General features: G+C 39.5%; 1 protein-coding gene across 2 annotated transcripts in view; it reads left to right on the top strand.

Moving 5' to 3' along the window:
- RASL10B (RAS like family 10 member B) overlaps positions 1-15,564 on the top strand; it is a 71,800-nt gene that overhangs the window by 50,480 nt on the left and 5,756 nt on the right. For both annotated transcript variants that reach the window (XM_072136384.1, XM_072136385.1), the window contains exons 2-3: positions 9,283-9,719; positions 13,497-13,843. In XM_072136384.1, coding sequence (XP_071992485.1) covers positions 13,628-13,843 — 216 coding nt within the window. In that variant the 5' untranslated portion in view covers positions 9,283-9,719; positions 13,497-13,627. The remainder of the gene's footprint in view (positions 1-9,282; positions 9,720-13,496; positions 13,844-15,564) is intronic.

The following is a 15,564-nucleotide window of genomic DNA, read 5'->3' as shown; positions in this document are numbered from 1 at the left end:
AAATATTTAATAATTTTTTTTTTTCATTATTCCCATCACTATCAAGCAGAGGGGTCCTAAAAGCTGGTTTAGAAAATGATATGCCATTTAAAGCTGCCATGTTAGAAACCTTTGCTGTGCAATTTTTCTTTATAATGTGCACCAAGCATTTAAGTAACTACCCAGGTAGCAGGGCAGAGCTGTGGAGCCTACCAACCAAGGGTCCATACCAGCACCCAAATAGGAAGCAGTTAGGTATAACAGTTTCTTTTCTGCATCATTTCAGAGATCTGTTATCATGGTGCAGATTATGCCTGTGGTGTGACTGTTGTATCACTGATGTATTGTGACATTACTGTGTGCAAATAACTTGTACTGTGACATCACCGAGGGCAACATTCCTGTACTGTGACATCACTATGTGTATTATCTCTTTAACATCACTTTTATTTATCTCAGTACTGTAACATCTGCAAGCATTATTTTTGTACAGTGATGTTCCTGGGTATATCATCCCTGAAATGTTAAATTGTGTTGTAATAAATAATAATAATATGATGATTATGAGGTTGAATCGCCAGCCCACTTTATACCACTCAACCAGGTCATAATCCACGACAGACAACCTCGCCTCTTTCTACAGAGGTGAAACGTCCTTTATTAGATTTCAGGCCCAGAAAATGACAATCGTGATAGCTCTGGCTTGCAGAAATAGATGAATGTACCACAATACCTGGATGTTATACCTCCATTCATCTATAGATTGTCCATTCAGACCCACATAGCAATCAGCCCTCCTTTGCCTCAGTCTTGCATCCATTCCTTTCTCACCTCAGTATCCTTGTGGGATCAGATCACGTTTTTTGTATTCGCCAAGAGCATATGTCGGGAAAGCACCCAACGTATACGCTTAGCGTATTGGCAGACGGAGGCATAGTTGTTGCCTCCTTCTGTTCACTATACGACCTCTCTGTCAAAAAAATGCAGGATGGAAAGACGTAGGAAGCATCGCCTTTTCATCATGTAGTATCTGGCTGAGCAACTTATGCACTCAGCGGAGGCAATGAACATCGGAGGCATCTGCAGTGTATTGCATCTCTCCCCACAGGCCCTCCAAGAGCATACGTCGCTTGGCAGGAGGAAGGACCCAGTGATTTGTCACTGTTCTTATTAGGACAGTGACATCACTGGGGGAAACCCATTCATTGACCAATGTACACTCCTTGTGTGTATAAATGTGTGATTGTAACTTGAATGTGTGAGTATACAAATATGTATATTTCTTAGAGAAGCCTGCTGTGGGGCCCTGCTTCTCCTATTTAAGCCACTCGCTGGAGGTAGTCTTAAAGCTAACTCTTTGCATCCTCTCAAGGAGATGTTATCTTTTCCTGTTCCTATTTACATCCAACACCACTTGTAAGCAGTCATAAATAACTATCCATTGTAAACCAAATCAAAGGATGTTACATAAGTTTAGGTGATTGTAATAATGCTAAAATATCCTTCCATTTTAGATCAATGTATCTAAACCTGCACGTATAAAATAGATAATATAAAATACATATGCCAACACATTGCAGTGTTTATTACCTATGTACTGTTAGTTATATTTTATTATATCCTTGTACTATGATATTGGTGTTTATTATTCCTGTTTATTACTCCAGTGTCTTAAGAATCTCTGTTCTGTGAGATCACAGCATACACAGTATACATAATCTAAGCATTTTAAAATGTGCTGCTGAGATTTGTCATCTTATAGTGGGGAGCCCCATTCCATATTGTACTATGGAGCCCCATAGTTACTGGTTATACCCCTGCTGCTCAGCATATGTACGATATCAGCATTGATTTGCAGGAGTGAATGAGTTACTACAGAACAATAATCTCTGTTGTGATTCAGGGCTGACAAGTAATAAAGAAGAGTGCAGGGAAGTGATAGGATGAGGAGAAATAATCTTTCCTAATTCATCAGGCTGGTTCTACTAACGTCATATAGTGTGTAAGCCATGAATTATTCTGTCCTTCAGGGTTTCCATCAAGCACAACATTCGGTTTCTAGTTGAGAGCAATGCAGTTCACTCACTTTCCTGTTAGACCAGCTCATGTGTTTTTATCTAACAGGGGTTGTTATATTCATTGAACAGTTCCTATAAGCAGACAACAGGGATTCAGTACGTGGTGATGATTTAGAGAGATTGTATAACATGTCTAGTCTTATCTCATAATCTTGTTGTGTGAAGTGTTCTACACTAGCATATTTTTGCTGCTCTAGAAGATGTACATATTCACTCGATATATTCAGGGATGTGTAACAGAACAAGTCTGAAGATGTGTCTCTTTAGAAAAAATGTCCATTGCAGTTTACAATGCAAAAGTGAATTTGATGAATTCTCGTTAACCCCTTAGCGCTCAGCGCCGTTGCTGTACTGCGCTGAGTCCTGCGAATAGCGCTCAGCACAGTACAGCACAGGAGCCGAACCGGCATCGGGGGTCGCAGTATGTCAGCGGTAATCCGCTCCGAACGCGGCATTTAACCTGCCTTTTGGGGGTCTTTCCCCCACGATCGGTGCCCATGCACCGTTTTTAGGGGTGCCAATCACTGCTATTGCATCTCTGGGGTCTGATCGGGACCCCAGAGATGCCTGAAGCCAGATGTGTCTGTGACGTCATCTTAAAGGCACAATGTCAGCCTAAGCATGTGCATAGGCTGACACTGCTAATACCCTGCAATACATAAGTATTGCAGAGTATTATCATGAGCAAGCAATCAGATGATTGCTTGTTCATGTCCCATGGTGGATCAAGTAAAAAATGTAAAAAAAAAATGTTTTTCAATAAAAAATAACTTTATAAATCACTAAAAATGCCCATAAGCCCCAAAACATATAAAGAGACATAGAACGCTCAAAAAAGTCTAAATCATAACACAAACCCCACATATATAGTATCACCACGTCCGTAACAATCCATAGAATAAAACTAAATAAATATTGAACCTGTACGATGAACACCATAAAAGAAAACTTTAAAAACCTGCCAAAAATTATGATTTTTACCTATTGAATCCCACTAAAAATTCAATAAAAAGTGATCAACAAAACATATGTACTCCAGAATGATACTGTTGCAAAGTACAACATGTCCCACAAAAAACAAGCCATCAACCAGCTCTGTAGCCAAAAATGTAACAATGTTATGCCACTTGGAAGACGGCGATGCTAAAATGATAGATTTTTCCCCCACATTAGGGTTTTATGTAACAAATTTGGTAAAACATAAGAAAAATTATTCATGTCTGGTATCCCCGTAATCGTATTGACCCATAGAATAAAGATAACATGATTATTAGGCTATACGGTAAACATGAATTAAAAAAAAAAAAAGTAAAAAATCCAGGCCACATGTGGGGGGACTCTGTACTCGGGAGAAATTTCTTAACAAATTGTATGGTGGGTTTTCTCTTTTTATCTTTTGGAAATGTGTACATTTTAGGGCTACATGAACGTATAACCAACAAAATTTGGCCATTCTAAATTCCACCTCCATTTTGATTCAATTACTATGAAGATCTTGGGGGTTAACAATCTTCGTAAAAAGCTGTTTCTGATAGCTTGAGGGGTGCGATTTGAAAATGGGCTGATTATATAGGGGGCTTTAATGCTAAATATGTAAAATTTAATTTAAAACAGTTTTTATCCCCAATATAGTCAATTCTGAAAATACTGAAAATCGCTATTTGATTTGTAAGCCGCGTGACTTCAAAATAAATTATCCAAACATTTAAAAAATTATGAAAATGTAAAGTAGACATATGGGAAATTTTATTTGGCAAGTTATTTAGGTGGTAAATCGATCTGCCTGAAAACGCAATGATTTTGAAAATGGCAACTTTTTCTAAAAATTCATAAGTTTTGCGTTTATTTACAAAAAAAAAAAAAAAGAAAAGAAAAACTTATCAGCCAAAATTTGCCACTAAAATGAAGTACAACATGTGGGGAAAAAACTGTCTCAGAATCGTTTAGATAAGTAACCGTGTTCAAAAGTTATAACCATATAAAGAGACGTAAGTCAGAATCCAAAAAATGGGACTGAGCCTTAAGCTACAAAATGGCTGCGTCCTTAAGGGGTTAAGGAAATTACAAAAGTTGTAAACATATAAAGGACATCTCCAATCAGTTCATTAGGAACTGTGCTCCTCAGGACTTCTTTATTATTACTCTATACGCCACAATAGTTGTTGTTATTATTATTATTTATATAGTGCACACATATTCTGCAGCACTACACAGACCTTGCCAAACCAGTCCCTGGCCCCAATGGCGCTCACAATCTAATCGACCTACTAGTATGTTTTGGAGTGTGGGAGGAAACCGGAGGACCCGAAGAAAACCCACGGAAACACGGAGAGAACATGCAAACTCTTGTTGACCTGGATGGGAGTTGAACCCAGGACCCCAGCGCTGCAAGGCTGTAGTGCTAACCACAGAGCCACCATGATGCCCAAGTTATAAAAATTATGCTAATCAGGTGCTTGAACTATGTTACTGGAGCACCTCTTCTTTTTAATTTTTCACTCCCCCTGTTCCGATACATTTATCACCCACACTACGGCCTGTCACCTGCTTTATGCACTGTGGACGGGCAGGACTTGTATCCGAACAGGGGGTGTAAGTAAATAATAAGACAAGGCACTCCGGTGACATAGCCAAGGCAACCCAGACTAATTAGCATATTTTTTATTGCAAAATCATGGCGTTTACATAGTTATTATAAACGAAGTAAGATTCATCTATGGCAGTGATGGCAAACCTTTTAGAGACCGAGTGCCCAAACTTCAACAAAGACCCACTTATTTATCGCAAAGTGCCATCACAGAAATTTAATTTGTGATTTATACTCGCTTCTCTGTCACAGTTTTCATTGATACCAGCACCCTGAGGACACCAATAAAGCAGAAAATAGTCCCAGGTAGAGCTGTCACTTTAAAATAGCTCTGTGCACAGCAAGTCCTGGGCTGTCTGGGATTGCAGGAAGATACCTGGAGTCATCTCTGCTGATGGCCTGAGTGCCCACAGAAAGGGCTCTGAGTGCCACCTCTGGCACCAGTGCCATAGGTTAGCCATCACTGATCTATGGTAAATGTCCTTTAGGGGAACAATGTTTTGGATAGAAATGAGCACCAACTTACTAGAAAGATTCCTAGATGCTTCTTTCTCATCTATTAACCAAAGTGAATAGCATCTCCCACACTGTCAGATCATGGCGGGGGCAGTATGGCTCTTGTGGAAGAAGCAAGGACATAACATTAAATTTACATAAAGTGAATCTATGGCTAATTTTTTAACTGATTAATTATTACTATATAGAAAAATGTATCAGTTTTTTTATTATCCATTTTTATTTCCTGTTTTTTTTTTTTTTCCTATCAATGCCCACGGAGGCCTTCCTCTTTCTTGAGCTATAGTAGCAGCATGTGGTCATAACAGAAGTCTCATAGCCATTGGTAGCAATAATCTGGAGCTATTTTTTATAGAAATTCTCTGTAAATAAGATGTTACATCGCCTATTGTCAGTAATAACGCAATAAAGATGTCTCCTATTGTAATTTCATGTGCAATGTGAATGAGGTGATACGTGCATATCAAAACACTTAGGCTAAGTTGATAATACCGTTCAAATCTCCATTCCTTACCTCTGCCAAAAAAATTAAGTAACAGAGGTTAAACCTATCAATTAAAAATCTCCTCAATGTAAATTTTATGTCATCCGTTATAGTCAGTTAGGCAGGTATCGCATGCATTTTTTTTTTTTTTTTTTCTTCTTACAGGAAAAAATGTCTGACTGTAGTACTTTTTCTTTGTTTGAAAAAAATGCAAGATAGCCTTGACAAAGCGGCGTGTCTGGGATCGGCTCCTTTGGTCTGTATTCATATACTTTCATAATGTCTTCTTGCTCAGCTCTGTTTGACTTTGTGGGCCCTGTATTTTCTGTGCGTTGTTCCTCTTTTTCATGTGTTTTTCAATGTGATTCTAGATTTATCAAATAAACATGTACTTTTACTGACAATGTATTTGTGTGCTGTCTTGGATTTCTTTGGTTGGGTACATGATTTAGTGTTAAAATCCTTGGGTTTATTCTAAGCTGAGTTATACATGTACGTTTCTCAGCATTCCTATAAGTATTGATTAAAATGCATGCATAATGGTTACTTGATACAAATAAAGACAAAAGATAGCGGCACTCACCCAGAAATCTTCTTTATTCTGCGTTGTGCATGTGACAGGGAGGTGCAGCACAAGAAAAACTTCGGCGACGGGCCGTTTCGCGCACTCCTGCGCTTCGTCAAGCCGTATAATGGTTACTTGCCGAACTGAAAATAACAGATGACATAAAATTTACATTCATGTCAATGGGAATTTAAATTGATACGGTAAACCTTTTTATAATGGAGTTAAGGAACCGAGGTTTGAACAGTAGTGTGAACTTGGCTATACCTGATTTAGGCTCTGTCTACTACTAGGCCAAATATGGATCCTGGAATGGGAAATTTAACATTATTTAAGAAAATAAAAGCTGGATAATTGTCTGTTGACATTTGACACTAGAATTATTTACATCTATTTGCACAAGTGTATATACTATTGTTTGGCACAGTTAGTGATGAGTGGGTCTGTCAAAATTTAGCGTGGTCAAGAACTTGACCCAAACTTGGCCCTGAACCCCATTAAAATCAAGTGGACCCAAATTTTAACACTCAAAAATGGTTCTAAAATTAGATTAGTAAGTGGTAAAGGCCTGCAAAATGGGGGTTAGAACTGGATAGCTGCCCTGCCAAAAATGCACTAGGAAAAGAACAATAAAGAAAGAAATGTTGTAACAAAACAGGACAGGCTACTAAATTTATTTTCCACTGACCACAAAAATGTATGAAAAACAAATGGTTCAGTAAGGCAAGAAGAGAAAACAAATGTGTATGTGACAGAAAAATGGCATGTAGAATCAATGGAAGGGGGAATTTAAGCAATTTTCTGCCTATTATTATCGTCAATGGACAGTCTGAAAATTCTTATTTAACTTATGTAGTCTGTTTTGTGTCAGTATTGTGTCCCCAACCATTCTTTCTTTCTTATCTATATGGCAGCCGTCAGGGTTTTTTTTTTTCCACATCTGCAAAAAAAAAAAAAAAAAAAATAGGAAATTTAAAAAACACTGGGTTTCCCACCTGAGGGAAAAGCAGACTGCAGACTCTTCTTTTGAAAGTTAAAACAATGCTGTTCCAGGTCTTTGGAAAAAATGGACATGAATGGGTATATAGAAAATAAAATGTTAGTATGCTACGTGTGAAACTCACAGATAGTAATACTGAAAAAAGGATGAGTCCATAGAATGCCTATATCAATTAATGCATGTTCCATGCATTATCCTGGAAAGGGGTTATCTGACTTCTTAGAAATGATAGGACCCCTGCAGATTACCTATTGCTGGAGATCAATGCTTCCATTATTGTTTACGTTGTTATATACTGCTGCAATGTTCCATTTTGGATACCATTGAAATATCTAAAACTTGCATGTGACTATAAAGGTAGCTGTGCTCTCTCTGGTTGGTGTTGGATTTCCCACTTTAAACTCTGCTGTGTGCATTCTCCCTAAAGCGAGCCCTATTAAGATCTATAGACATAGATATCTTTCTATCTAAGTAGCAGCCTGCAGCAGTATATGAAGAGTTGAGCTATAGTCCTCTGCATTCTGTAATCATTCCAAGCTGCTGTGAGAATAAAATATAATTATATTTTCCAAAACTAATAGTTTAAAATGACAAGAGAATAAGGTTAACATCCAGCAGGCGTCCTGTTAGTACTAGAAGCTTGAAAATGTCAGTTCAGCTTAGCCACCAAAATCCAATTAAGAATTGCAGACCAACTGTTGTGTACTTCCAGTTTGTGTTCCGCTTTGGCTCTTCTTCAGCCTATAATGAAATCATCATGTTCTTACGTTTACGTGGGCTTTGAGCTGTGACTGTGAAAAGCTGTCACATCTCACTTTAAGTGACCTGGCATCAGCCACCAGTGACCCAACTCCATAGTTTGCCAGCACAACAGAGCCCAGAATGTGGTGTTTATTGGATGACAAAGCCGTATATGTAATTTCCAACATATTAATATCCCACTCAGCACAGTGTTTCTAGTGATTACAAAGCGTTTTAAGAAATATTACAGCACACACAGATGATACATTATAAAATGAATCTGTTTAATGTGGAAGCGCTCTCATCTATAATTCCAGATTACTTGGGTAATAATTATTGTATGTAATGCTTCTTAATGTTTTGTTTACCAAAACCATTGCAATTAGGTTACATGGAAATTTATGGACATAAAAACCATCTGGATCTTTGTTTGAAGTGGAGAGTCAGGCATAGCTTTAATAATATATATACCATTGTAAAATACATACGTGCTGTCTGTCAGTCTATCAAGCGGTTTATGTCAAGTTTAGAGCAGGGGCTTCCTCTGTAAACCATATGTATGTCATAGTCGACATTGACCTCATTATCGAAGGGGTTTAACCTCTGGTATCAAAGTCCTCTCTGATCCTGACAATTTAAACGTTGTCTACCACCTCCTCAGCAAATTATACTGCTACCAGTCCTGTGAAGTAGATGCCCCTACTCAGATTCCAGGAATTAGCCAGAAAAAGAACTTTGTAGCCATATGCAAATCTCCTAGTTTGTGATCCCTTAGCACAGCTTTACAATGCCTTCCCATTGCTCTTGTTTTCCAGTGCCACCCACCTCTCTCCTTATGCTCCATGCCTTTTCTGTGACATCATTGTATGTTACCAGGAGAAGGCTGGTCCACAAGAATCAAAATAGCAGTGTCTTTTTTTAAAGAGTTAAATTTGAAGGAAGTTCTTTTTAACAATTTGCTCTGTAATACTTTATATTGCTTTGCCATGCTACTCTGTACTAACTTATTTGGTATTCATGTTCTTCTGATAATACATTGGATTGCTAAGGAGAAATTGTGGACATTTTAATAATCAATTTACAAGACAATTCAATGGAGGTTGTGTATACACCACCAGTAAATCCATCAAAGCAACATACAATGAAGTTGTACTTATGGATGGAGGATGTTCAGTGTTAAAATTAAAATAAAGATGACCTACATTACGGTTTTATGCATGCATAAAATACTAGTGGAGCAGGACAGTAGAAGTCTACCAGTAGTGTCATACACAGCTATTTGAATGGCTTTGTCTGTACCCATGTCTGAAATAATGTTTCTTCTTTCCTCAGCAAAATAGAGGGTCTTTCATCCTGTTTGGACTGGTTTCTGTTCCAACAATACATATCGGAAGTATTGAATTATCTGATACATCTGGATGTGAAAATCCTGCAAAGTACGAAGGGAACAAATCTATATGAGAATCAATGTCAGGACTGGGAAGAGAGAAAGAAGTATTGCTGCAACACGCTTGGAAATATGTGTGAAGACTATACTATTGCGCTTCGAGCTGTCATATAGAGCTATTTGGGGTTTTTCATCCTTTGAGTCAAACTGAAAGTCTCCTGTATGAGAGATTACAATCCTCATGAAATTAGAGAACATTTTGCTCTGATTTGACAGCAAGATCCTTTTGCCATATTTGCTAAGAATTTCCCAATCTCTACAAGACGTTCTTTGGCTGACAATCTTGGTTTATTGTTGCAAGTATACAGTAATATTTGTAATGGTGAGTTCATTTTCTTCTTGTTTCTGAATGTTCATTTTGTCTATTTACGGCTATGATCATTTCTTTGTTTGTCCAAAACCAGCCCTAAAAAAAAAAATCACCAAAGTGGGGTCCCAAAATAATACTATATATTATGAACAGTCACATTCAGTAAGAGGCTCCCTTTAGCCCTGCACAATAACACTTTACCCTACCATACAACTGTTTGTAATATGTAATATGGGACTGTGGGAGAATTTTATAGGAGTTGTAGATGATAGGTAGATTGATGATAAAAGGTAATTATGAAAGATGATATAGATTCATAGATTAGACAGATGATATACACTCACCGGCCACTTTATTAGGTACACCATGCTAGTAACGGGTTGGACCCCTTTTTGCCTTCAGAACTGCCTCAATTCTTCGTGGCATAGATTCAACAAGGTGCTGGAAGCATTCCTCAGAGATTTTGGTCCATATTGACATGATGGCATCACACAGTTGCCGCAGATTTGTCGGCTGCACATCCATGATGCGAATCTCCCGTTCCACCACATCCCGAAGATGCTCTATTGGATTGAGATCTGGTGACTGTGGAGGCCATTTGAGTACAGTGAACTCATTGTCATGTTCAAGAAACCAGTCTCAGATGATTCCAGCTTTATGACATGGCGCATTATCCTGCTGAAAGTAGCCATCAGATGTTGGGTACATTGTGGTCATAAAGGGATGGACATGGTCAGCAACAATACTTAGGTAGGCTGTGGCGTTACAACGATGCTCAATTGGTACCAAGGGGCCCAAAGAGTGCCAAGAAAATATTCCCCACACCATGACACCACCAGCCTGAACCGTTGATACAAGGCAGGATGGATCCATGCTTTCATGTTGTTGACGCCAAATTCTGACCCTACCATCCGAATGTCGCAGCAGAAATCGAGACTCATCAGACGAGGCAACGTTTTTCCAATCTTCTACTGTCCAATTTCGATGAGCTTGTGCAAATTGTAGCCTCAGTTTCCTGTTCTTAGCTGAAAGGAGTGGCACCCGGTGTGGTCTTCTGCTGCTGTAGCCGCAGTTCGACGTACTGTGTATTCAGAGATGCTCTTCTGCCTACTTTGGTTGTAACGGGTGGCGATTTGAATCACTGTTGCCTTTCTATCAGCTCGAACCAGTCTGCCCATTCTCCTCTGACCTCTGGCATCAACAAGGCATTTCCGCCCACAGAACTGCCGCTCACTGGATGTTTTTTATTTTTCCGACAATTCTCTGATGGTTGTGCGTGAAAATCCCAGTAGATCAGCAGTTTCTGAAATACTCAGACCAGCCCTTCTGGCACCAACAACCATGCCACGTTCAAAGGCACTTAAATCACCTTTCTTCCCCATACTGATGCTCGGTTTGGACTGCAGGAGATTGTCCTGACCATGTCTACATGCCTAAATGCACTGAGTTGCCGCCATGTGATTGGCTGATTAGAAATTAAGTGTTAACGAGCAGTTGGACAGGTGTACCTAATAAAGTGGCCGGTGAATGTATATATATAGACAGGATGAAAGGCATCTTCCCTGGGACATTCAACCAAGGGTTATTAAAAGAGCAATTACATCCTCTGCCCACAAAAGTCCACATGCAGTGGGCCCTGGACAAATGCCCTCCTAACGTTAGCTCTGGGTATTGTCTACCATTTTTTTGTTTTCTTCTTAAATGAACACCTAAAACAAAATAAAATTAACACTTTACTTAACACTTTAAAATTAACACTTTACTATCATTAAATCTTTGCCATTTTCTTCATCTGTATTTAAGTGATCAGGAAAGGATTTCCAGTTGCGCACAAGCAGTAGGTGCTCGCCTTTGGGCAAACTTGCAGAAAATGATGTGCAGTTCAGAGTGTAATTTTAGCTGATACAGTGGAAATTGATGCAGTACTACTAATATGTAGGTTGAGACTCTGAGTACTGATAGGTTCCCTTTAAGTGTAAGAGAGTATTCTGTCACCAGGAGCCCTTTTTCTGGCTCTCCCATGTCTCCATAGAGAATAGTGTGCACATTGCCAAATAGTTTTTATAGTAAAACTGGCTTTTTCCAAACAAAAGAAAGGTTGGATCAAAGTTTACCTTTCTGTATGCAGAGCTGCATCTCTAGTCCCATGGGAGTGGCCAGTGACAAGTGGGCAGTCGTCCTGAGATGGAAGTGATGGAAGGAGGAGATATGGGTGACATGGAAGGTTTTTTTAAAATTTGAAATCAATGCATTACAGAGGGGTTTCCCGAGGGTAAGAGGTGGACACTCCTCACTAGCCATTCCCGTGGGTTATAATGTAGGAGGTGGGGCAGTAGCCTGGGGCCCAAGCCTTCTAGGGGGCCTATAGCCACTTAAATCGCCCACCAAATTTTTAAAATATAATTTAATAAACCTTTACCCATGAAATCATGTACATCTGTTCCTGCTCTTAATACACGTGTACGCAAGAGCTATTTCAGGACCTTGGACCTCCAAAGGTCCTGAAACCAACGATTGAAAGCAAGCAGAAGGGACACATCCTCCATTCTCCAAGAAGTATGATTCTAGTATCCGGCCTTAAAATGGCTATAATATTCATACAGCCTAGGGCCCTTGGCAGTTTGTAATCTCCGAGTTACAATTCATTTGTGAATGGAAGGGGGAGGATTAAGAGGTTGGGAAGGAGAGGCAGATTTCAATTTGAATACGTTGAAGAATTATTAGACATTTCCTGCTTTGAGCAATAGAGACCGAAAGACAATAGACTGATCGTAAGTGTAATTCACTTATCACCTATTATCACATGTTCTGTTTTCCCTAAAACCATGTAAATAAACAAAAATGTCAAATATGATCCATCGACCGGTCCTTTTGACTGTATCGCTTTTGAACTCCTTACATTCATAGCCCCATCATGTTAAACAGGGTGTAGAGCAGCTACACTGTACACCTTTCCTGTTCACGTTCGACAAAAGGGGTGTAGTCTGTGAAAAAATAACGCTGACTCAACAGAATTTTGTCCAGGTTTTCTGGCGAAAAATAAACCAACAAATCGGTGCAAATTACAACTAGACCATGTGAAATTATGACAGATTTATCATCCAGCACACTAATATGAAAGGTGAAATAGGGTTTTCACTGCACAATGGCTTTTAGAAAGTTCACAGGACCAAATCCTTTGTACTATAGAAGAATATGTAACTGAAGTCACACTGTTATGCAAAAAGTGGATCTTCTATTGAAATCCCATAGCAAACATCCAAAAAGTGACGTTTCGGTCGTAGATACTACCTTCATCATCCTCAGTTTGTGGAGGATTACTTATAGCATTATAATATTATTATTATTATTATATTATTATTATATTATAAATTATATTTCTTCCTAGTGGTACAATTTAATATTATTTGCAGTGTACTGGGAAGCTGGAAAAAATCTAAATATAGTGGAATTTACAAAAAACTTTATTTTTACATAAAACCTATTTTTGTAATATAACGCAATTACTTTGTCCCACAAACACTCACATGTGATCAGGTGATTGCTCAAATAATACACTGCAACACTTCTCTAGTTTAGTGTATCACACTAGTATAGTCTGTCATACAAAAAAACGCTGTATCATTGCTTTAACATGCCAATGGGCGACAGAGGTCTATTAATTACCAAAATGAGCAAGGGGTTAAACACCCAGGTTGAGGTCCAACACCTGCTCTGGTAATGTATAAAATGCAACTGCTATTCCCTAGCATAATTCTATTATTGTTTTTATTTTTATTGCTTTTATAGCCTCCTTTTCTTCAAGGAGATGCTTCCTGAATGTGGCTGAGCCTGCAGCCTCTGGAATATGCCGCAGTGCAACCATTTTGCCAACGCCACGGACCGTGTGAGGGAATTACCCACCACCGGCCCAGGGAGGCATGGTTACGACCTTCAAGATTGCGGTACTCGGAGCCCAAGGAGTGGGGAAAAGTGCAATTGTGCGTCAGTTTATGTACAACGAATTCAGCGAGACCTGTGTCCCCACCAAATCTCGTCGTGTCTTCCTACCAGCTGTTGTCATGAATGGCCATGTCCACGAACTTCAAATCATGGACTTCCCTCCCATATCATCTTTTCCAGTCAACACCCTTCAAGTAAGTTTGGTAACCTGGGCTAGTTATTGAGTAATTGTCATCAACAGAAACAGTTTCATATATCTATAACAATTTTGAAACCTGAGGTGTTTTTCTTTGTTATATAGTTTAGATTTATTCACTCTACTTAGATTGCCCCACCCCAAGTTTATGTAAATTAGCTCTTGCTATCAAGTGTACAGCATGAATCTAATGAGTGTTGTGACTCAGCATTTTGGACTTGGTTACAGGTCCTTTGCACTAATCTCCTCCTAAGTAATGGCATATGATATTCTATGTGTTCATGACCTCTGGGACCTCCTTGATGCTGAGATTGAATTTTCTGCAGAGGTAGCTCCATACCTGGGGTTTTGCACATTCACAGTGAGTCCATTCTCTTAATCGTTGGGTGCCCTAGAGGTCGAAGTCAACTTGTGATAAAGTAGTGTCATATTAAAACAATCATGTATGTAGTTGCTTTATAGTATAGATTAGAGTAACAATTTACTTACTGTTGAAGTAAACTTCTGATTACAATCTTAGGGTGCATACACACGAACGTGTGTCCATTCACCTGCGGCCGGCACGCTGGAGAGGAGGAGAATACAGAATAGTGGCGCAATGGTGAATCGTGGTGAATAGCGGCACACCGCCTTTTTTTGCGGCCACAGCACAGTGCGCCGAGCACACGTTGTGCTCACTGTACCGAGCCCGGGCACCATAGACATACGGGCGTAAATTTGCAGCCGTATATACGCCCCCCATACGTCCATGTGCATGCACCCTTATACCAAACTTGTTAGTACAAGCTTAAAGGGAACCTACCACCCCGATTCTATCTATAAAGGTAGAAGGGGTGGTAGGTGGATGGATGGGACGTGAGGATAGCCCTTTTTTGGGCTAATCCTCATGTCCCGGGTGTCTTTTAGAAAACTTTATTGCATGTATATGCAAATTTTTTTATGCAGCTACTGGGGCGTGGAGTAGCCGGACATGAGGCTACTAGTCGCGGCTACTCCACGCCCCAGTAGCCACGTAATCTTCGGCGCACAGCTCCTGGTATCTGCGCGCCCTCGTCCGGGTCCCCTGCTTTCTGGGAATGCGCAGAACGCAGGCCTTCGGCTGCGCGGCCGCGGATCCGGGGCCGGAGCTACTTCGCATGCGCAGAAGGCCAAAGATGCCGAGGGAATCGGACGAGGGCGCACAGCTACCAGGAGCTGCGCGCCGAAGATTACCTGGTAGGCGGAGTAACACTGTAATGGTACAGTGGATTTGGCCACTCCATGGCTCTTGGAGAGTATTTAGCGGTGTGCAAGCACAGTTTCTAATTGTTGCTACCAAACATTTTTTTTAAGTCGGTAATAACATATTCCAACATTCACAGCTTTTTCTTATGTTGAGGGTCCGTGCTGCTCCATGATGGTTTTTATCCATAGACTTCACTAAAGAACTTCAAAGATGGCTCTAAAAATACCTTTACAAAATGAAAATAGTATCAGGAATCACACTTCTTGAGTTAAAAAAAGGAATGAATTAAAAGGGAATGGGAAACCGGAAGAAAGATAGAACGCATTCTCTATTCTCTAAATAGTCTGAAAATAATCTATGGTTTTTATTTATCGAGTGCCAAGATTTTCTGCATCGCTTTACAAATCATAGGGTACATAAACGAAAATACACATTACAGAATAAAATAATCAGTCCAAAAATTGGATGGCGCTGCTCACAAGAACTTACAATCT

Source organism: Engystomops pustulosus, chromosome 2, assembly GCF_040894005.1.
Source record: "Engystomops pustulosus chromosome 2, aEngPut4.maternal, whole genome shotgun sequence".
NCBI classification, from domain to species: domain Eukaryota; kingdom Metazoa; phylum Chordata; class Amphibia; order Anura; family Leptodactylidae; genus Engystomops; species Engystomops pustulosus.
Note: the sequence above shows the minus strand (reverse complement) of the source record. Positions and strands in the feature narration are given on the sequence as shown.